Source organism: Betta splendens, chromosome 13 (assembly GCF_900634795.4).
Source record: "Betta splendens chromosome 13, fBetSpl5.4, whole genome shotgun sequence".
Lineage (NCBI taxonomy): Eukaryota > Metazoa > Chordata > Actinopteri > Anabantiformes > Osphronemidae > Betta > Betta splendens.
The window spans coordinates 18263249-18286887 of record NC_040893.2 but is presented as its reverse complement, the minus strand read 5'-3'; the positions used below and the strand labels follow the sequence as shown (position 1 = coordinate 18286887).

Below are 23639 nucleotides of genomic sequence, written 5' to 3'. Positions count from 1 at the left end.
AATTACAACTAAACGTTCATCAGGACAGTATCTTTCCCTCTTGATTTCAGTCTCGGACAAAAATGAAGCTGAGGTCTTCTGTGTTTTTCAGTTCAGTTCAGTTCAGTGTCTGAGAAATAACATAATGGGCACAATCATGAAGAGATTTCTAAAAAAGACTGGACAAACAGGGACTTAAGGGCTTATTTACGCATCTATGAATCAAACTGTCATGCAAGTGGAGGACAAAGAGGAAGCATGTGATCTAGTGACTAATGCATCAACCAAATAAGCAAACAAAAACAAGAGACGGATCCAGTAGCGAACATAGTTAAGGATGGAGGCAGCAGAAGAGACGTGTGTGAGCTGGAAATTAAATTGATCTAGCCTCTGGGTGTTCTGGCTTCAACAATCCAGCAATTTAGTTTACTTGAAGAAAACATAGGAAAAAAAAAAGAGAGGCTGACAGCTGATGTGAAACACTTCACGCTACATTGATCATAATAACATCCAGTCGTTACCTCTGGGGTTAGTCAGAGTGGCCTCCGCAGCCTTCCCACCGTCCCCACAGCGCGTGTCATCGTACGGGAGGCACTGGTCTCCGGTGCCGGCCACCAGCTCCAGATTCTTGGCCACATCCTTCACGGCGTTGAGGGACTTCACCTTGAACACCTTCCTGCTGCTGGTGTCGGAAAGGTACACGGCGCCGTTCACCGGACTGGTGGCCAGGTAGTACTTGTGAGCGGGGCTGTTGCTAAGAGAGCAGAGAAGAAGAGAAGGAGCCCGGGTCAATAAAGCCAGAAAGGCTGCAGCGCTTTCAATAAGAAACATTGCATAATGCAATTAAAATGGATTCAAAAGCCATTTACAGAGTCAATTGGGCGCAATTACAGTTTAAACCAAGGACATGGAAAGGGAAAAGAAAAGAATGAGATTAAACATGGCAAAATAGAATGAGATTAAACATGACATAATGGTGGAGCTTAGAACTTGTGTCAGCTAGTTAGAAATCCCTGCTGTCAGAGGAGGAGGGGGAGTAAAGCGAGTGTGGAGACAAATGCAACGCAGAAAACACAGATGACGTGGACTCAAAACAACACTTTGAGCTAAACCAATATTTCCTGATCCTGCGGCAGGTTTTAAGTCGTCCATTAGAAGGAACTTCTCTTAGGAGGAGTTATCACGGCGGGATGCGGTTCTGCCAGAACCAATAAGCGTTACGGGTGGAACCTGTCATCAGAACATCACTCACAGCACATTAAGACAGAATTTCAACTACAACCTTGAGGGTATTTTGTGGCTTATTGTCGACATGACAATGCCGGGCGCGCGGTGTGGTTGTGCTACTGTCAACTCCGCTATGTAATTTTAAATGACAATTGACCTTCAGTGAATCGGCGATGACAGGACACGGGAGCAAACCTCGGGCGCACATGTCACATCAGCCCAGCGGCCACGTTGACTGATGTGTGGGTCCGCAGTGTATTACAGGTACAAGCAGCTGGCTTAGGAGAACACTGCATATCTTAGAGTAGGTCAGTAGCAAACATCAATAACTGGATTCTGCTTTGCATTTCATCTGCCTGGTGCAATCAGCTGATACCTTATCAGCTCCTGGTGGCGTGTTGAACAGCGCCGGCCCCACGGAGCTGCGAGGCGTCATTACCTGTCCTTGAGCTGTGGTCATTTTCCCCATCTATATTCACTGACAGCATCTAGTTTGTATAAGATAATTGGATTTTGCCGCATGCTGCCGCTGCGACGCGGGCGTGGACGGCCCGAGCGGGGGGTCACACGCCAAACGGAGGCAGCCACCCGTTCCAAACAGACACACGCTGGGTTCTCCTGGATAAAGCTCCGTTTTAAAAGGCAAATGGGTTTGGAGTGCTGAGACCAAGGGGACGGGCCTTTGATGTCTCCATTGTGCTGCTGCAGCAAACGGAGAATGTGCGTAAATTATCACATGCACATTTACATTTAGGGATCAGAAAAAAAAAACAACTCTAAGGGTCAAACTGAGTGAATGGGGACATTCCAGATGTTTTTATGTGCTGTAAATAAACACTGACACAGCAGCTTCGGAGCTTTGTTAAGATGGCAACTCCTGAAAACGGAGGCCGGCGGACGAGCGTTTGATCCTCAGCTCGGCTGCGTGTTCGTTTCCTGACGTTCTGGTCCTCTGACAGAAAATCAATCAGCCGTCTTTTGCCTGAGACAAAATAGCAGCCTCACCGCCTCCTATCATGGCAAGACGAGTCGTCTGCATCCTACAGCAAACCAGCAGTGAAATATACACACAAAGAACTGAACGTCCACTGCGTTCAACAAACATTGAAATCTACAGTAGCTCAAAAACATCCATGGCCTTAAATGTACAATTATTTTAATTAAAACCATAATATTAGATAATTGGACTTGAAGGTGCAGCCTCCACTGACCAACATACAGACAGTAATTCGTCCTCCAGAATCTGGAGAGACGTTCAGGAGAGTCAGTTAATAACCCACTAAAATTATGCAGTTGAAACTTTGAGATATCTTCTAGCGCTTCACAAGTGTGCATCAGAAATGGGCTCCAAAGGTCAAGTCGATACCAAGCGTGTGAACCGTGGCTTGTTCTTTATTAATTTAGGGAAATGCTCAGCTTACCTATGCCTGAAGTCTTTATTTCTGTCAGTTTGCCAAAAGCAGCAGAAAATAAGAGGAGAGAAACAAGAGGAAATGTTAGTTGTTAGTGGATAGAATAAGGGAAAACAGTTGTTAGTGGACAGAGTTAATTGATCGCGAATGATGACAGAATATTAGATTTCCTAGCTACTCATTTCTTGCTGACATTAACAGAGGAATTCATCTTTTCCAGGGGTATTTTCCATTAATAACCCACTACATCCTCTTCAACCCGCATCAGGGCCAGGCTCCCGCTGATACAGGTGGGCGAGAGAGGCAGGACCATCAATCTTGGGCCTTTAGAGCTTTTCTGTCTATCTCAATTGAGTCCTGTGGTTTATGACCTGTGTGCAGGCCCATCTGAGTGAACGCGGCCCGACTGCGCCTCTGTTACCTGAGCTCCAGGACGCTGGTGACGTTCCCTGTGGTGAAAATCCGCCGCACGTAGTTGAAGTCGCCCACATACAGGCTGCCGTCGGAGCCGCAAGCCAGCGCCACCGGCGCCAGCAGCTTGTTTCCATCAGCGAGGCCGTTGCAGCTGGGGCAGGAGATGCTGCGTCTGCGCCCGTTCCCCATCACGCTCCCAATTACAGGGGGCTGCTGAGAGATGAAGACGTTCTCCCCGTTGCCCATGTGAAGAATACCTGATGAGGAAAGTTAACAGTTTAAAGACTATATGCATGTAAATAACTCCTCAGTAGCTTCTATTTTCATGTATATGTAAATTAAACTGCTTCTCACGAGTTCTTATTTATTATATAGAGAATCTAATCCTTAATTAATTGAAGAATCTTGGAAGAACAGATTCCCAGGCTGGTGTGAGGATGCACAGAGGAGCTTGAAGCATATGTTTTAAATTCAAACATTTACTTAATTAAGTTAGGCAGGCTGCTTTGTGGGAGGGTATTATTTATTAGCGAGTCAAAGAAATCTGTACATTAGCACAAGTGAAACACACAACAATCAGATATGATTGTGAATGTTTGTGCGTCCTCCTCCGCTAATAGGAACCATTTCATTTGCTCTGTGTTTGCAGCGAGAGCAGAAACACCAGCACCATTTTATGGCAGAGAGAGGACAAAAGGCTCTTGGCACAAGTGGAGACTCGGCAATTCCCACATAGGCATCACAAAAAATGATTTGCCCCAATTATAAATGGCAAAATGCCTGACTTCCTACCTCCACCAGCTTTGTGCACCAACAGAAATAAAGCAGCGTGAGCAGAGTTCATACACAGGCAGTCAGGCGTACACGCTGTTTCCATTAGCGGTGCCAATCTACTCTTGGAAATTTTTCAAATATGCAAAAAAGATGTTTCTGCTTCCTTATCAATTTAATCATTTTTGAAATGCAGCATCTGCGGCGCCTTTGCCGTCGCTTCTGATGCTGCTTGGTGACCTGAGTTCGTTCGCTAGCACAACATTTGGTCTATCAGAGAAGATCAGCCAAGCATTCCCTTCCTGGGACATGATTTAATCTTAGAGCCGCTGCTGCTGCTGGGAGTAGCCGACTGACGGCAATTAAATTAGGGATGATTCTAAAAACGCCGGGCAGGAACGGGACACGCAGGTGCCAAAGGGGGGCGGGGGGGTGTAGGCGGGAGCTCCCCCTCCACAAAGTCACACTCAGCAGGTTGACAAATCGCCGTGGCATCAAACTAAGCACTTTTTAGATAAGATGAGCCTTTCACACAGACTGGAGCCTTTGTAGTGACAGGCGCCGCCCAAAGTTCTTCATCACCACTGCTGCCTTTCTGGAGTAATTTGCTGGCACTAAGACTATTGACCCCCCCTTCACCTAAAAATGAACAGCGGTAATAAAAAAAAAAATCGGATCCATCTGCCGCTACATGACACGCTTTATTGAAAAAGTCTCAAAAGGCCACAGGCGTGGGGACAAGTGAGTGTTACACTGAAAGCATCATCTGCGGCACTGGACGGCACCGCGCTACTTATCTGTTCTCCCGGACACATTCAGGATGATGAGTGGAAAATCAATAAGGTGTCGCACCCAAAATACCGGCTTTTGCAAGAATAACTGACCAAGTTAACGCTTCCCCAAATGAAAGCACAGTAATGTGTTAAAATGAGGATTTCTTGGGGTGAAGTGAGATGAAATTATCCTTCGAGTAGGTGTTTTACTCAATGAGCAGGTTTTCACAGAAGCCTCGTTAATTGACTCACCACTCTGGATATTTAAAGCGTGGTGCTTGTCTACGGTCCATCCTCCCAGCTTGGAGGCAGTGATTTCATAGCCCTGCAGAACAGCCGTTCTCTTCTCCCAGAGAATGAAATCTGGACATGACTCATACTCGAAACCCACAGACACTAGAAAAAGAACAGGCCAAACCAGCGTTAGTGAACCACGTGCCTTTCGCGTAGAATAGGATGTGATAGCAATACATATTTAATCACTTACCAAAGGCTTCAGACAAGCCGTAGACCTTTTGACTGTAGACATCAGTTTTGTCCCACACAAAGTCATACGAGAGGTTAGGAGCTGCGGGAAACCACTTCCTGAACAGTCTGCCTTCCACCGCCACCGTGAAGTGGACTTTCATCAAGTTGAATGGGATGGTGGAGTGGGTGAGGGTCACCCTCATTATTGACTTGTAACCTGGGGTCCTGCTGCTTAAATAGCCCAGTTTCATATCCGTCCCTGGTATAGACACTTCCTCCTGCAGAGACTGTGAACAAACAGAAACAAAGCTCATCAGCGACAGGAAGCAAACACGTTTCTGACAAGAACTGTGAATAATAAACGGATTAAAAACCTATTTTTGTCTTCTATTCCCCCAACAAAATATTTGGACATAAATAACAATCAAAGACATCCATTCTACAATACTGTCCTCAAGGTAGCAGCCTTTATAACTTACTTAATAACGTGTCCCTCTCTGTAATCGATCCACATAACAATAACAAAACAACATCAGACTGTAACAGTGACAGCGAGTTCGGAGTTTTCAGTTTTAAAATATACTGAGCAATAAAAACCATTTTAGTAACAGACAACGCAGCCCTGGGAAATAAACCTCTTGATGATACAAGGATCAAAGGTCGACTCCTCTATACTTCAGCGCCTCTCACCACCTGCCTTCACAGCAGCCAACGCCACGTAAGAGCGCTAATAGCACCGCCGCCCAATAACGGCTCTAATGTTGGGAGTGGATACAGCGGCTGAGCCTGGTTAAGTTGTATTTCCCTTTGATAAGGACAAATGTAAATTGGATGATGTCCCAGTATACTGCACTTACAGCTTAAAGAACTAGCAAAGACACGGCGGCTAAAAATAGCCTGGCCGGCACACTAAATTCAATGATATGCCATAAATCTTATGCAGCAAAATGGGAGATGAAGTAATTAGAGAAGGGCAAAAGGAGGCCTGGTAGACACACGGCGCTGCAGCCACACATCCAGCTAAAAACCTGTGCAAATTAGTATTTGTACCAGGAAGAAACAAACGCAACCACACTAGAGAGATAAAAATCTCAGCATCGCTATGGGCTTGAGTTACTATTACACTCAAAACGTCTACAGCGTCTCCTCCAGCACGTGGAATGAATCACCCACAGGCAGATCCCAACCTGTGGGGAAGCGAGAAGGGGCAAACAGCAGACCATCACCTGGATCTCGGGTACGATGGTTCCCCGTTCGGTGCAGGAGCCGGCGAAGGCGGTGAGAGGAGCTGGGGAAACCACTGGGCTGGGCCTCGTAAAGCTGCTGAGGTCACAGCTAGGGATGTCATTCTCCTCGTGCCGCATAACAATGGTATCCATCACGAAGAAGCGTCCCCATGGCAACCAGAGAGTGTGCTCCTGGGTGATGAATGGCGCGCGCTCAAAACGGAGAGCTACAGCTATGCCCCCATTGGTCACCAAGTCGAAACTAGAACACAGAAACGCACGGCGTCAGAGCGGATTCACAGGATTCAATTAATAAAGTGATAATTATTGTGTGCAGTATAAAATATGTTTTAAGTGAATGTAGTAATAATAAATGAAGACTGTCACAGAAAGAAGAGATTTCACATTTTTGCATTATCTTAAAGAAGCAGACAAGACTCAAAACACAGAATGACTGATCACAGGCCACCTCCTAATTAATGTCAGTAGATTTTCTTTAATGACTGAAAAACAGCAGATGCATGTGGTGAATCAGACGCGTGCGTGTGTGTGTAAATCACTGCTGCTGTGCTCACTCTCATATGAGGGAGATTTGTGCTGCAGGATGGAAGCAGCCGCCACTTCTCTATCGATCCCTTAGACGAAGGCTGTCCACTCAAACATCAGTCTAAAAGCCCCGCAATGCAATCCCATCCAGTGTTGCATTAAATGGCCTCTGCCTCTGGACCGACCTGCCGGGTCCTAGTAGACAAGCAGCACTCTGGTGATTTCATCATCTCCGAATGCAGCACGGCGACAACAGCACGGCTGCACCTGCACCACACTTACACTGCAGCTCGTGGAAGTTTAGTCTAAGAGCCAATTAGCAGCTGGTCACCTGCGGGCTCCTGGGACACGGCCTTCACCTCGCACTGAAGCTTTTTTCCAAATTACAGGTGAGGAAGCGGGACCAACTGGTAGCCTCTAAATGAGGCTACTGTGGTTTAAATTCAGAGTCTGCTCGGCCCAACTTCCCTCGAGGATAAACTTCTAACTGGCTCTGGCTGTAAACAAAGGTCTGGGACCGTGCTGGTTGGTCCAGCAGCGGGGAGTCTGCGGGTCCGGTAGGGGTCGCGATGGCGGTACCCTTCCGCCGCGGTGATCCATCAGCAGCCGCGGCACCGGAGCGGGTCAGTCTGCGTGACAACCTGCAGGCTCAGGCTGTGGATGTTCACGGCGTGTCTGGGCCGACACTGATGAAGGGACTCGCTGGCCGTTATCAATCATGACAACAGCCTCAAGCCATGTGAGCCAGCCACAGCAGATGTACTGGACTTATATCACAAAAGAAACATTAAATAAATAAATAACAACCATGTTCCGTCACTGGAATGGACGTCTCAGCATCTGCTCTATAAGACTCTATTAATGGAATAAGCAAGAATCCAGAGCAGCATTTACTCATTACTGAGCAAAGCAAAACAGGAAATGAGTCCGTTTTGAAAATGGTGACACAGCTGTAAAGAAAGTCAACTAACCTCCTTTGTTCAGGCCAAAACTTTTCAAGATAGTGAAAGAGGTAATTTACAAGACTAAGCCCTTGGACAATAAAGAACACATCATAAAAATGAGTTGAGACAGCTTTCCTATTTCTAAGTGGCTGAACAGGTGCATTTCTGATTTCACGCTGCACTGAACCTGTTTACAGTGATTGCAGGGGAGTTGCAGGCGACTGGGCATGTTTACAGGGGAACCTGGGAGATGGAGTAGTGTTTACACATATGCAGGAAGGGGTAAAAAGAGTATAGAGCTTGCTGAGGAAAAATGGAGTGACGCATAGGAAAAAAGGGGAAACGATAAAGACGAGGGAAGTCAGGGCATGAGACTTCAAGGAATTCAGTGAAATAGTGCTTAGGAGAGATTAGATGCCGGAGAACGTGACGAGTTGGAGAGCAGCAGATGAGAAGCGAGGAAGGTGAAGATGAGAGATTTGGGGGAAACTCGAAAAAAAGTGAAGACTAACAACAAGATGGAAGGAATGAGCTGAAGTAAGAATGATCAAGATCAAGCTGGCAGGAAATACGGGGCCTTTAGAGCGCCAGGGGCTGATAAAAGCGTGAGGAGGAAGTGGGGCTTGGAGAGCAAACACCAATTCATGCTGCGCTGTGATAGAGGGGGCTGGCTTTGCCACCAGGGCCTCCTAACACTGACTACTATGAGAGATAATGGGGACCGGAGATTGACAGCGTGCAGGATGACTGATGTGAAAAACATTCAGGAAAGAACTAAGCGCATGGAGGGAACGTTGCACACTTTTCCTCTCAGGTGCTTCTCTTTCTAAACCAGACTGGGGTTTTTGTCTGGAGTTCCCTGAGACGCTCGTCGGTGCCAAAGCAGCTGGCAACGAGTCACTCAAAGGAAAGAAAGCCACATAGAGAAGTCGCTTGTTTTTGCCTCAACATTTCACCACAACAATTTATCTTTCTGCGAAAGGCTCCTAGCGGCGCTGAAACGAAACGAGAAGCTGGATGGCGAGTCTATTCGCAGGGTTTCTAGATTCTGTCCAGAGGATTTATACGGAGGCTTGTCGTGTGACGCCGTATGTGTGTTTCCGTGCATTTAGTTTTAAACCAATAAGCACAAATTTCACCCATGACATCAAAGGGAATCAAGAAACTAGAAAGAAGCAACCTCATTAAGTCGGACGTCTCACCTAATTCTCTAAATCTTCCATTGTCAAATAAATAATGTCCATCTGCACAGTTTTTCATAGCCCCAGTGAGCTGCTTTGAATTGGCATATTTTACTCTTTCTCCTCCCTGCTGCTACTGAAGCATAACTTATGAGTGTACCAGAAGGGCTTTGTTTGATTTCTCTGGGAATTGAGCCGAGAACGCCAAAATTGGACCAAATGAAAGCACAAAGCAGATCAATGGCAGCGCAGTTTGCAAAGCAACTGTGTTTTTTTTTTTTACCCCTCCATCATTAAAATTCAGGACAGCTACACAGGATCTGATAATAATAACATAAGCATCATAGCAGTCCACATTTGGGTGGCAGGTAGTGGAACCGGCGGTGCTCGGCGTGCTTGTGCGGTCTCCTACCTCCCATCCTGCCTGGTGATGGTGTAGCCGAAGGCGGGGTTGTTGATGAAGCTGATGTTGACTCCAACCAGCGGCGTTCCGTCCGAGGTCACCACTTGCCCACGAATGACACAAGCATGGCTGTTTGGAAACAACATGGAGCGGTTACAACGCTGGAGCCTTTTACTGTATCAGACAGTTTGAGTGATGGCGTTGTTGCATTTCAGTATATTACTGTGGTACTAATGTACTGACCTGGTGTGCATGTTTATCCTGGCAGTAGAAACATATACCGTAGGTGTACATAGCTACCCACTCAGACAGAACAAACTCCCAGCATCACTCTAGAGGTTTCTCCAGTGGGAACGGAAGGGTAATGAGATAAGGAAGCTTTACATTGGTTTTGTTCTAATTAAAAACAAAACAAAAAAAGCGTAACAGTGGTAAATAATGGGACTGCAGATTGCAAGACTTGCTTGGATGGTTATCGAGACCTCGACAGATTTCCTGAGTGACAACAGGTCTGAAGAAGCTGCATAAATTAGATGTGATCATCAGTCACCAACAATCAATAGTGGGAAGGCGTCCAAGTTGCCCTCTAATCTTACTGATGAGTTGACACCTTGCTCCTTCACATCCCCCCAATCGAGTCCTGGTGTCATCATTAGCAAGGCCCAAGTCATGGTCAGCCGTTGTTTACGGGCTAGTCTGCAAAAACGGGCCCCCTAACAAATGCCTCGCTGTCACTTTTTCATTAGACCGTGGCTATTTTTAATACATTTGGGTCTTAAACACTGCCACGCACTGGAAACAATTAACACTAGCATGTTAGTCGCTGCCCTCAACATGTCCTTACCAGAGGCAAGAGCATTCACCCCACACTATCCTGGTCCCTAGGAACCCAGTTTTATGTTAATTAGGCCAGGTCCCCTTCAGAAGACCTTGGCTACCCACCACTACACAGTAAACAAGCAAAAACAACCTCTTCTGCATCTCTGGATTCACAACCAAAGATCCATCTACGCCAATTTACATAAAATTACTACTGAAGGTAACCCAGCGCTGGCCTGTCTACAATTAATCATTCACGCCGACAGTTTATTTTAGAGTCTTGTTTGAAGAGGCAATCATCCACATTTTCCTCAGAAGGAGCTTTAAAAGTGGAACTATCTCCTCCTTGCCTCTGTAAACCACATGGGGAGACGATTCCTTGCTGTCAAGACAAATGATTTAAATATTGACATCAAACAACAGGAAGACAGAGCAGCAAAGGAAGCATGAAGCGTTCGCTTCAGAATCACCCGCTCCGTGTGAGATTTAACATAATTTCCAAGAGGATTCACAAAGTCGGAAAAGGGGACTTCAAAATGTCTGCAACCTCCAGTTGAGCGTCCACCGTCCACTGGTGAAGATAAACCGGTGACTCCACTGGACTCAGAAGGGAACGAAGCAAACAAACAAACAGGACTCGTGGTGGATTTTGTTAATCCATGAAGCTGATTTATCACCTCATTCGCACGCACTGCTCAGATACTGTGGGCACCACCGGCATCACATACAGCAGAAGGCTTCGATTCATCTGATTCAAAACCTGTATTGTTACAGTCATACAACACAAACCGCTCGTTTCAGCAAAACTGGTGCACCGCTCACACATTACCTCTAATGAAATTGGATTTTGGAGCCAAAACACACATGCACTTCATACATATACATCAGCGGCAGTGTGAATGCATCACCGCTACGCTGCTCAGTAGTATTTCACACTAGAGACACACACCAGACTTAAGTATAGAGGACGTTCAATGAATGAGCCTAATAAATGGTAGCATCACCACAGAGGCAACAACAACACCATTACTGATGTAAATGACTTGATTATAGGGTAAACCTGCAGCAACTACAGGGAAGTCGGCTCAGCCCTCTGCCCGTGTGTTACTTTGCAGACAGAGTGTGAAAGCAGATACATTAATACCTCGTACATTTGTAGTTCTCCAAATACATTATAATAATGCTAAAAGGGATCGAGCACTGAGGAAAACGAGCAAGTGATTTTCTGACACTAATGGCCCAATGCTAATAAAAGAGATAAATAAAATAACACGTGTGCACGCCTGCAAATGAAGCGAATAGCTCCTGCTTTGCTGTTACTGCATAAGCCAGCTATCAATCATTGTCCAAATTGTTCCACGGACAAAGGCCCTGTTTACTATTCCAGTCAGCAGCCACTGCTGGCCTCGCCGCTTGCCTGTATTATGTGTCACAGCGGAGAGTCGAGACGTTTTATGCAGCGGCAGATGCTTTAGTCAGCGGCACCTTTTCGGCTTTTTGTGGTGGGAAACATCAAAAGTATCAGTCCAACATGTCTACCAGCATGAGGAAGTGGTTAGTGGATCAATGCTGAGATGATCAGGTGACCAGGGCAGGCATATCAGCAATAAGCTGTGATCACGACTGCAAGGCCCATCTGGAGCCCAAAGGCCACTGTCATAACAGCCCATATCTGTCAGCAGGTGGGGAATGAATACCCAGCATAAATAATAGATTATGGCCGGTATTTTTAGGTGAGCCAAGGCATCCAATCTGCAGCTCATCTCTGAATTCTTCATTTTACTTATTTATGGCGGCATCGTCTTGTCAGAGACAAGAGTATTTCTCGAGCGCCTACGTCTCGTCCTCTGTCCAGTGAAGAACTGCAAAATGTTGAGTGGTTCTTGAAAGCTGGAAAAATGTCAATGAGGGAAAATGTCACAGTGTGTGATACGAGTGCTTTCCTCGTGTGCCACTGCGACCAAAAGTTCAAAAAACAAGGCAGAGTTTGACTTTGGTGACAGTTTTCCTTTTCCTTTTCTAAATAAAAAACTACAGAAGAAGAGTATCGAACAGCAAGATGCTGAATGAGGAGAGTGAGGAGAGAAAATTATCCTTTCAGGGAAGAAACACCTATGAAATATATTGTTTCCTTCAAAACAAAACAGACAAAAAATTGTTACAGTACGTCTGAAAGAAACAACAGCCAAGCTGCGAATAGCTCCGAACTGTAGGGTTGGACTTTTTTTAACAACACTCAAAAAATGTAATATCCTCAACTTCCTTTATTCTCAGTATGACTTTTGTTTTCTTTATTGTCTGTATCCTGCAGTATAACACGCTGAGATGACAGAGATCCATAAGCAAGTGGGATGCAAATATGGTGACACAGCCTCAGAAGTGATTAAAGATGAAAAGAGAAGAAAGGGAAAGGGAGGCAGATGAATCTTATGGGAGTTTCGCAGCCATCCTGCCTGATATGAAAGCATCTCAGATTCCACGGCTGGGGTGTCGTGAGCTCTACCTCTGGGACAGGGCCTCCGATGGATTACAGTGCAACTAATCACAATACGTGAATATGAGACGCCTTTCCTGCATGAGAAGGCTTCTCCCTCTTTGACACATGGTATGTTTGTCCATCATCATCCGTCCATCACCCTTCTCACTATGCATACCACAAATCCCAGCCCATTCCAGCCTAGGCGGCTTATAGTTTCTCTGATCATAGATTGTGGCACTCTAGCAGACACTAGAGTCTAGTAGGAGCAGTAAACAAGTCACTCACTTGCCGTCGAAGGGGTTGGCTCCGGGAACGACGTGGGTGCTGTCCCTGCCCACGAGGAAGTGCACTCGGTCATAGAATGTCTGCAGGTTGCTCTGTGCAGAAGACATCTGAGTCTCTTGGATGATGTCCAGGGGGTCCGGGGAGCCCAAGCACAAAGCCGTGGTGTGACAGGTCGCCTGCAGACAGCAGTCTGGATCCATGCAGTCAACCAGGCCGTCTAACAAGGTCAAAGCAGACACATGGTCTCATTAAAAGGGAGCCTGGACACAGCTTTGGTAAAACACACCAAGCACACCGAATGTACAGTATCTGATATTCACTGGTTTCACTGGATGCGTCGTAACCGCTCTGGAGAAAAAGACCTTGAACAATGATTCTGCTTCTCTGCGCGTCTCCCTCAAAGATAAAGGAACACATGACAAAACGCTCCACGTTGCACTCTCCTCTGCTGAAGTGGGTCACCGGACTCGCTACCCTTTACTTTCACGAGCCTATACGGCCAGATGGGTGATAAAAATAACCCCTGCTGTCAGGAGTCAGTCAAATCCCCAGCACCGCCCTGTCTTTGCCGCTGAGATCCCTGTAGTCATTGCACAGTGATGGGGAGACAAACAACCCCTGCATAAATAAGAGATGCTAGTGCACAGCTCGAGCCCAGAATGAGGTCTCAAAGAAAGGAAGTCACGTCTCCCACTTGGCTGTGGGAGAGTTGCAGCCCTCTGGCTGGCTCTGTGTGTGTGCCTGGCCCTGCTCGCGGCTAGTTAGAGGGCAGAGCAGGGACTTCCTCCTGAGGCCAGCGCAGGCCAGCTACTCTGCTTTTTAATAAAAACCCGCTGTCCAGGTGCTCTACTGAAAGCCATTCCTCATCCTCAAACGCACGCGAGTACGACTGCAGCTGGAAAGCGCATCCTGTGGGTACAGTATATTGTGAAGTGCACAGGTGGCAAACTCTGTAGTCAAATCTTGTCTGCTGGTGCGTGGCCGGCATCAGAAGGCTCCACCGTGTGCTGTTTGTGATTTTACCTCCGTCGTTGTCCTTGACATCGCTGCAGGCGGTTTCCATGGAGGTGTCGCAGCCAGTGCCCCTCCAGCCCAGCTGGCACACACAGTACCAGCCGTTGTTACCCAGAGTGCACCTACCATTTCCATTGCACAAACCGGGACAGCCCTCTGTGCAGCGGAAAGGACAAGGACAGAAGTCAGAACAGAGCGTCCGTTAAGACAGGTCCACGGGGCAAAACACACGAATGCTTACGAACAAACAATAAAACCTGATGACGAGGCTGCGCGGGCCTTAAATCTCAAGTTTCCTATGGGCGAGGGTGGCGATAATGGCCCTCAGCTGAAGTTGATTAATTTGATAAACCTTTGTGAAGCTTCTAATATCCCTTTGCAGTAAAATCAGATAGGAGGGATCTGCTGAATCAATATTCACTCATTACTACTGTAGATTGGCCTCCTGTAGCTACCACTACCGCTGGATAATGAGGTACACACTGGCATCCCAGCTCACGACACTGGCGGAATTAGAAAAGGTTATCATCATTACTTAAACCCTGTTTTTGATTGTTTCTCAACCATCCTCGAACGTAAATGCACCTGTTGATGGATGAAGAGTAAAATCTAAGTCTTGAAGTGGCTGAGTTACATTATGCAGGAGCGTGCCTCGCTTGCACTGACTGCGTTCCCAGGCATGTGACCCCAGAGGAGCTGAAGCAGGCTGGAGCAGGACAGCGGGTGACACATCAGGCTCCCTCCCCTTCCATAGGTCTATACAAGGGTGCGGATCACTGGAATACATTTCTTGGGCTGTCTGGCGTTTATCTCGCACCTTATGATTCATGGGCGCACGCGGACGCGTAGGCTGAGGCAGAGGAAGCATCTGCAGATCAAATGCACAGTCTGCGAGCGTGTGTGCTGTTAGCAAGCTGCCTTGATACAGAGAACGCTAAGCTGACCCATTTTAGACCGAAGGGACTGGGGCTGCTGTCTTGATGCTCTTACATCACGCAGGGAGAAGAGTAGGCGAAGGATGACGACGTAAAGCGAGACGGGTGTGGAGGACGGAGGAGGAGCGGCCGACGAGGACACAGATACTTAAAAGCAGAAGATGCACCAGGAAAAAATGGTGCGTTTTAGGTCTGCTGACATTATTCAGGATGCATAATGAAGCCCTGGATCAATAAAGAATAACTATTGGACATAACGTCACGATATTTTCAAGTTTTCCATTATAAAAATGTATCAGTCTGTAAAATTGATGTTCAAGCTTTATATTAAAGTAGAGCGTTATTAGCCACGGTCCGGTTCTGGACAGAACCATCTATTTACACTGTGGTGGTGTGTTCTTATTCATCTACAAAGAACTTCTCAGAATCAACTGAAAGTCATTTAAGCTACCAAAAGAAACAAGACGAATGCTGATTACGTGATTACTGGCATAATTTAAAGAGTAGAAACAGTTGGAAAAATAAATAATTCTATCTTGGTTTTGTTTTTGTGTCCCTGAAGACAGAGACTCACTACTGAAGGTTAATGCAATTAGACAATGTCTCGCCTCCTCGACACTGTTGGGCTTCAGCTCCTTGTCCTCTCATTGAGTAAACAGACTCTGGTTGGACCAGTGGAGACACATGATTAGAAAGCTCCCAATGTTTTTTACAAGGATAAATAAGATCCGCGCTGTCTTGGCACCGGTTCAACTTAACTGGCAGCCCTTTCAGAAAGCAGCACCCTGCTGAGTCCTGCCCGAGCCCGCCTGAAGCAGCTCCAAACGTGAGGCTGCAAACGTTCGAAGGCCTCCACTGGCAGCCTCTCGTGCCAGGTGGTCCATTACCAAGGACACAGTGAGTGGGAGCGGGGAGACGGGCTTCTGCCGAGCCTCCACCCCCTGCTCATCCTGCACCAACCAGACCATGAACTCTTTTAATTAGAGAGGATGCGGCCTCAGCACCTATCAGGCCCTGTTCACAGCTGCACATTCATCCATAATGCATGGCGCAGGTTATAAAGCCCCTTACTCGACACCCCCCTATGGAGAAAGCAAGACCGCACACAAACCAAGGACTCAACACATGAAACAGCAGCAGAACGTCACTCACCGGGTGTGAAAGTGCTAAGTGGAGGTTACTGTGTGACAATATGGCAAAAAGTTGATGGTGGAGCAGTAGGTGGGATCCTTAGAATGAGCAGTTCGAGGCAACAAGGGGTGCATTGTGTTTGCATATGTCGATGTGGGTTGGGGGGGGGTTGGGGGGGGGGGGGGGGCATGGTGTGTGTGCATGACTTGTTAATGCCGGCTGGAGGTACAATGGAGAGAGGGCAAAATAGAAGGAAGGAGGAATGTCATACCTTTCACTACCTTATCCAGATAGTGAGCTTGGGAGATAAAAGACAAGACATATAAGGGAGGTTTGAACAGTGCCACTTCCATGACAAGACAGCAAGGCAAGGTGTTAGTTTACATTACAGAAGGTAAATAAAATGGAAACGCTGAAGCACAGTCGTGGAGCGAAATCATGCTTTACAAGCAACACAACAAACACGGCTCAACACAGAGGGAGAGGGCTGACGACAGAAAACCAGAAAACAGGGGTTGATATGAGAGAGAGAGCGACAACAAGGAGAGCGCGTGAGATCGGGTAGAAGTGACACGTTCAGAAGGAAGATTTCAATCTGTCCCCGTTTATCAGCTGCTGGGATCCGAGGAATCTCTCACGGGACTATTTCAAAAGCGGCGTGATTGATGCACACATTACCACCCTTAACTCTCTCAAGCAATATCGTACAAGAGGTCAGGGTGTTCGACAAAAAGCGCGCTTTTCATCTTGAAACACCTCCATGGAGGATGAGGTCACCAGAGGAAGCTGGAGCCAAATCCCATCTCCTGTGCTTCACAGCAGGCGGCTCGGGGCAAAATCTGAGATCTCAGTCACGAAAATTGATTTAAAATGAGATCTTTGGCTCCTTAATGGATGACACTGTGGAATATTCTTGTTGAGGGAGTGCGGATCTCAATATGGCACTTATAAAAGGCCCATCAATAATGTAAGGCCAGCATATTAAACATTCACAGGCTGAGTCGAAGCGCTGTGCGCCGGCAGCTCGGCTCCGGCGTGTGCATGAGAAACATCATCTCCATCCATGTGAAAATGAAACACGAGCGGCCAACGCTCGTCCCTCCGACACGTGGATGCTTCAGACAAATAGGATCATCTGTTTGTTGACGTGCTTTGGCAGAAGAGGCGGAATCAGAATGGTGACAGAATGAGTGAAACATCGATCCTTTAAATGAAAACGGCACAAATCCATATTATTGTGGGCAGATGAACCTTTTACCCAGATTCAACTATGAATGTGATCGCTTCCTTCCTTCTTATAGTAAAGTAATAGAGCACGCATTTAAAACCTTCGTCCTTAAAACCGCTAAATAAAACAAACTGCAGCATCAGAAACGTTGAGCGCGTATGCCTAGCGTGTGCCTGCAGCATGCTAGCTAGCTCCCACAGTAGAAACCATGACGTTTACTGCGGTGAAGCACTCGTCTTGGTAAACTCAGGCTGCGTTTCAGCTGTGAATCTGTCAACGCTGAGGACGTCCATCAATCTGCCTCGAAACATCCTTCGTGTCTCTGCCAGTGGGCATTTAAAGGAAACACAGAGGTCGGCCGCTACGCTAACAGCTGGGCCGCGGCTGTTGGAGCTTGAATTTACAAATGACCGCAGTCACCGTCTCCCTGCGAGTAACAAATGTTCACAACAGGAGCGTCACCTCCTGAGAACGGCTGATGGTGTTCAATACAGAACCAGGTTGTCGCTGAGCCTCGTTTTAAAGCCCATAGAAAGCTAAGAAGCCCTGCTGCATTCTCTTCAATAGAATGATGACATCTCCAACTGAAACATCGGGAAATTACGTTGCATGTTGGCGAGACGATAAAAAAGTTCTGTGGGCTTTTAAGACGGCTCCTGACATTCAGTCAAGGTCCTGGAAAAATAACCCCCGCACGCATCCACAGAAGAACAATTGTTATTACGAGCATATAGGCAGAAGTGACGGTCGGACGGCTCACAATGACTCGCGCGTCAGCATTTGGAATTAATAGCAAATAGAGAAGGGAGCAAAGAAAGAGATGAGGAAAAGGATGAGGTAAAATGAAAGGACACCTTAGCACATTCCCACATTAAAATGCATGAAGGCAAGCCTCAGATCCTTGAGTAAACCTGTTCATGCTTTACCGAGTTGCACAAATTCAATTAAGCATGCTTTTCCCTCTCTTCTGCCACTGGACCCTTCCCCTCACACCCACCGCTGCATTCACACGCAAGCAGTCCGACAGGCTAGGCCTTCTCCCCCCTCCACCCCCCTCCCCTCCCCTCCCGGGCCCTCGTCCCTTCCTACCAATAGTGCAGTGTTCTCCGTTCCAGCCCGGGCTGCATTCACACTTGCCGTCCTTGCATGTGCCATGTTCATTGCAGCGCGGGTGACACGCCCTCTGGTCACAGCCGGCGCCCGTCCAGCCGTCGTCGCAGCGGCAGCTGCCGGACACACAAACGCCGTGTCCACCACAGTCCGCTGCACAAATCTCTGTGGGAGACGAGGACACAGAAAGAGACAAAACCCAGAGCGGCGGAAGACGGAGAGGAAGAAGGGGGGAGGAAGTGGGATGGAGGGGGGAGACGAGGCGGCGATGGGACAAGGGAAGGGGGAAGAAAAGACAAATCCAGGAGTTATTGTCAGGGAAAGACGGCCACGCTCCACTACTCTGTCTGATGGCAGCTGAAAAGAAATTCCTGCACCTCATGAGGGGCAATCCTGTTTGACAATACAAATCTAATAAGTCCATTACAAAGAGCAGACATGGGCTGCGGCGGCCTTAGCAGACTCATTCCTCTGCGTGCGTCCTCTCATCTTTTTACATTTCGCTCCTTCTGCAAAGGAGGTAAATAAGGAAAACACGACACAGCGGGACGGACAAAAATCTCCACACTAGCATTTTTGATCAGACTTTTTAAAGCTCTTGTCGTACATGCAGGTTTTACAGCGTGACCAGGCGAGTCACTGCGCTGCCACAGGCTCCGCGGAGGGAACCGACGCGTCAGTGGCAAATATGCTGATTTTATTCAGCCTAAGTGTAGCACAGGCAGAAATGCAGCGGTGGAATGAAGGCGAGGGAGAGACAGAGCCCAGTAAAGCCCGGCTGCCACTATTGTGCGGCTGCTGAAAGACCTCCCTGACAGGCTGTGATAGAGCCTGAGACGTTACCCCAGCCCCATGAACCCGGGGGAGAGTATGACAAGGCCAAAGCTCGAGAAAATTAAACACTGACAGATTACTCGTGAATCTCATTCAAACGTTAACCTCTTTATTAACTATTCTCTCGTAAAGAGGCTTAGAAGTATGGGCAACTCGGAACAATGGCGATGCATTTCTGGCTTATTAGTTAAGTCAATTCAAATGTACCCGTAGGGGACCAGGCTGGAGGTAAAATCTTTTAATAAGTCAATTACTGCTGGTTTCATCATTGCTACATATTCAGTTTAACTGGTATTTTCATCCACAAAACCAAACCATGACATTATCATCTTAAGAAGCATTAAAAGCCTTTTGAAATCGCTCACTCCTGCTAATTACAGTTCAGCTCTTTGTTAAACTATACAAATGCTAATTTTGTCTCTGACATTTGATCCGGGGCCGAATCTGAATCAATATCACTTAGAAATGCTTAGTAAATACACACTGACACAAGCCCACAGTGTTCAGCTGCAGAGCTCCGCTTATCAATTCATTTTCTAATCAGTATTGATCGCGCAGCTCTGCCTGCTACAGCTGAAAACAATACTAAAGGCGCCAACGTCCACGTCCGGGCTCCGCTCATTTGCACATATGTTGCGAGAGAACACTGCAAAACGCCAGGCCCACCAGTTTGTCCCACTGGTTTATCAGAACACACAATGGTCAGAGGAAACAGACTCAGAGTGGCTGTGAGACAACTGTTGACTTGGAACAGTGTTGAAACCTTTAACGTGATAAAGATGCAATTACAGCCTGCAGGCAAAGCCTCATTATCCGTGGCTGGAGGAGTCCACAGTGAGAGATGCCCCCATCCCCACGATAGCCGTTACTATTTGCAATAAAGGGCCGTGTAAACAAACTTTCCTCTGGGTGGGAGAATGGCAGAAAGGGCATAAAAACACACATATTAAACGACAGGGAACCCCAGGGATTCTTTTATGGCTGCTAACCGCATTACTACCAGCTGTGCACACCTGGGTTGTGCTGTTCCAAAGCCACAGGAGAAAATTAGTTTGTGACTTAAATGTACTGGGGAGGGTCTTGAAAGACCCGTTGAAAGCCTTCCATCTTTGTTTTCCTCCCACTCGGCAAGGTTATGGGCCGGTTGTAACACGCCACCATCACGCGTGTTGTTGTATCAGGCCACAGGAGGCTCTGCAGTGACGGGAGGGACGGAGGAGGACGAGGAGCTAACTCTCCATCCTTTTCTCCTCTGTGAGGCAAACGCAGTAACTGTCCATTTCCCTCAAAATCTCTAGGATTCCCTAACAGGTCATTGCACCTGCTCAGAATGTAAAGAGATTCATGCGGCGCAGCGCTTTCATTTCAGACATATGTTGTCAGAATACAAATAATCTTGTCTACATGAAAAGGCTCAAGGCTACAAAACCTGCACTGACATACTGATTATCAACACATCAGAGGATTGTTCAGACTGAGCCATCTGAAGCTTTAATCTGCCAGAGAATAAACATGAAGCAGGGATAAAGACGTATATTTCCTTCGCTCTCTGTCTGTACAGGTGTTTGACAACTCTAACAGTCCACCACTAAGTTCACCAAGGCTCAGGCGCTGAGTCAGCGCTCAGGGCATTAAATAGGTACGTTCTTCACGTACAACCGTTTCCCCGCTCTTGACCACCGACTGGAGAACGTTCCCCGCGGACCGCGTGAGGCCAATCTGAGGCCAACATCAGCTGTGAGCCTCGCGCCAAAGGGAACGCAGAGCATTAGCTTGGATCAGATCATGACTCCATTATGGTTCCGCTGGTTTCGCTGGTTGCCAGCTCCCCACGCGGAGACCGAGGATGAAACCGTTCGTAAAAGAAGCTAATTTAGAGCCAAATCAACAAGACTTTGATTGCTAGCTGTAGACCTCCAACTGATCATTGATGTGAATAATTGAGGCTTTTATGTGAGCAATTTCCTTTGAACATAATCAGAAATGTTTATTTCTATGAGAAGCCAAGCAATTACCAACATTATATTATGTATCAAGCATTGAAATAAATTCTCACAAAACCGTGACGATATCAGACATGAACTGAATGTCAAGGGTTTTACTTGTTGCTATTGTTATTTAGACAAAACTGAAATTATACAAAAGACTGTTACATATTTAAATACTGCAATGATTTAAGTTCAGCTTTAATAAATCTTAAAGCGCATGAAAATGGCCTATTATCTAAACTGCTACACTGGAAAATGAGATTATAGCTTAATTAATTCATATATATATATAATTAGTATGAAATTACAGCTTCTATTGCATTGCCATGCGTCAGCCCGCGTTTGCCCTGCTCTGACGGTGACACTCACCTGTAGAACAGTCGTGGCCCGTCCAGTTGGGATCACAGCTGCAGGTTCCGGTATCTGCCAGGAAGGCTCCGTGTCCAGAGCACTGGTCCATGCAGGAGGCGCGGGGGCTCTCGCAGCCCGGCCCGCCCCAGCCCACGAAGCAGTGGCACTCCCCCTGCACGCACACGCCTCGGCCCGAGCAGGTCGGGTCCAGACAGTCCACTGGAAGGGTTCCACAGAGACGGCGTTAGACGCCTCACGGCCACGAGCCTCTGTTTCAGCCTGAGCAGAATAACAGCGCTGACCGGACGCGGCTCGTCGTTAGCTGCAATCAGCTAAGTGTGCGAGTGCAGGAAACAGACAATGACGCGAGGAGGACAAGACTTTACACGAGTGAATAACGCGAATCCTCACTCGGAGGCTCGGAAACACTGACCGTTCTCATCCTCTCACAGCAACGGCGACTCTCAGGGAGTCATGGAGCTTAATAAGCGCACGTTCCACTAAAATAAAAGCCGTGGTGACGAGAAGCTGGAAAGCCGGTAACTAAACCTCACATTAAGAGGCTATAATGGAGAAAACGAGGTAAAGTAAGGAACGGCCTGCGGCAACAGCCACGCTCTGTTCTACTTCAGAGTATTTAAGGACGACTGCGTTGCATTGCTTCATGCGCGTATGAGTGCGCTTTTAAAAATTTATTTTTTATTAATATGTAGCAGCATTTGGAAAGTGAATGCCTGTGGAATAAATGCGGACGGCACTTCCTCTCCTGCCTCGCCGCGAACTCCAAGGCTGTGTGAACCAACGGCACGCATTCATTCCACCAGACGACATGTGCGCGGTGCAGACATATGGCAAACGGGGACCAGTGAGGAGCAGAGTGTGGTCACTGGGAGCAGCAGGCTGTGCCACGGCAGCTCCCCTTTACCATGACATAAATGGGTATAAAGGCCGTTATAGTAAGACAACAGGATCCCCCGCCTCTTAGCAGATGCTTTGGGCACAAGGCACAAAGATCAGAGGCTAACTGACAAGAAACTCTCTCCTGGCAATTAATCATTGTGGCTGAAGGTCGAACGGAAGAAAGGTAAAAATGTTAAGGGGCCCTCGTCCACATTCCCCTCCACTCCTTATGGCCAGCGCTGGACCCAAAATAGAATGGGGGCCTATAGATGTCAGAAACCCCCATTTATCAAACTCCCAGGGTCCATTTTTCATCTTGAAATGAGAGCCTTCAAGAGCTGACAAATACAATAGCTCCTTCAATCTTATCTGCTCAAGCCTTATCCAGCATCGCCAGTGTGGGGTTTCTAATGGATTAACATCAGACACAGTGTCTGAATTTCAGACAATAAATGGACTGTTTCGATTAAAGTAATACCTTATGGCTGTGATTTATTCAGGAAAAGCCACCTAACGGTGAAGTGTTATTGCTTGAACGCTCGTCTTCCTGTCTTTACTACTACTCAGACTCCTAAATAAGCCGGACCTGTGCCATTATGAGCATCCTGGCGCACGGCCGCGTCTGAGCACATATTAAAGTGATTCATTCAAACAATTACCTTCTTCACAATTTTCCCCTTTGTAGCCCGGGTTGCAGATGCAGGTTCCAACGATACAGGTGCCATGGTTACTGCACGTGATGTCGATGCACTGGTTGGTGGGAACGTCGCACTCGGAGCCCTTCCAGCCGCTGTGACACATGCAGCGACCTTTGAGGTATTGACCGTTCCCGCTGCACAGCACCGGACAGGCCGCTGTGAAAAGAGCAGACCTCCATGAAACGCCCCCTCCACACTGCAAAAAGCAATGCACGGCGAAAACCAAGCAGCGCAGAGCATCGTCCGCTGAGGACACGGGAGCCATGCAGTGTGTTTGTGAATCAGAGGGATCGATGAAGACGTTATGACGGAGCTGGAGACTCACCTCGCCCACAGTCGGGTCCTTTGAATCCTAAGAAGCAGTGGCAGGTTCCAGAGACGCAGTCGCCGTTTCCAAAGCAGTTACTGGGACAGTCATCAATTGAGTCTGCAAGAAAGCAATCAGGGCCCTTTCTGAGTAATGTGGTTTGAAAAACCATTTTCCTCCCACTCATTTTCTCTGGGTTGATTTTTATCCCCATGC

General features: G+C 47.3%; 1 protein-coding gene across 10 annotated transcripts in view; it reads right to left on the bottom strand.

The window, feature by feature from the left end:
- The window catches only part of tenm4 (teneurin transmembrane protein 4), a 104855-nt gene that overhangs the window by 23941 nt on the left and 57275 nt on the right, over positions 1-23639 (bottom strand). For 4 of the 10 annotated variants that reach the window (XM_029170574.3, XM_029170578.3, XM_029170579.3 and 1 more), the window contains 14 exons: positions 23442-23543; positions 23078-23272; positions 21537-21737; positions 18325-18510; positions 16279-16305; positions 13951-14097; positions 12928-13144; positions 9354-9473; positions 6271-6532; positions 5064-5331; positions 4829-4972; positions 3040-3289; positions 2628-2648; positions 501-733 (listed from right to left, as the gene is read on the bottom strand). In XM_029170574.3, the coding sequence (XP_029026407.1) occupies positions 501-733; positions 2628-2648; positions 3040-3289; positions 4829-4972; positions 5064-5331; positions 6271-6532; positions 9354-9473; positions 12928-13144; positions 13951-14097; positions 16279-16305; positions 18325-18510; positions 21537-21737; positions 23078-23272; positions 23442-23543 (2373 nt within the window). The remainder of the gene's footprint in view (positions 1-500; positions 734-2627; positions 2649-3039; positions 3290-4828; positions 4973-5063; positions 5332-6270; positions 6533-9353; positions 9474-12927; positions 13145-13950; positions 14098-16278; positions 16306-18324; positions 18511-21536; positions 21738-23077; positions 23273-23441; positions 23544-23639) is intronic. The other 6 variants (XM_029170575.3, XM_029170582.3, XM_029170576.3 and 3 more) reach the window with 3 other exon arrangements.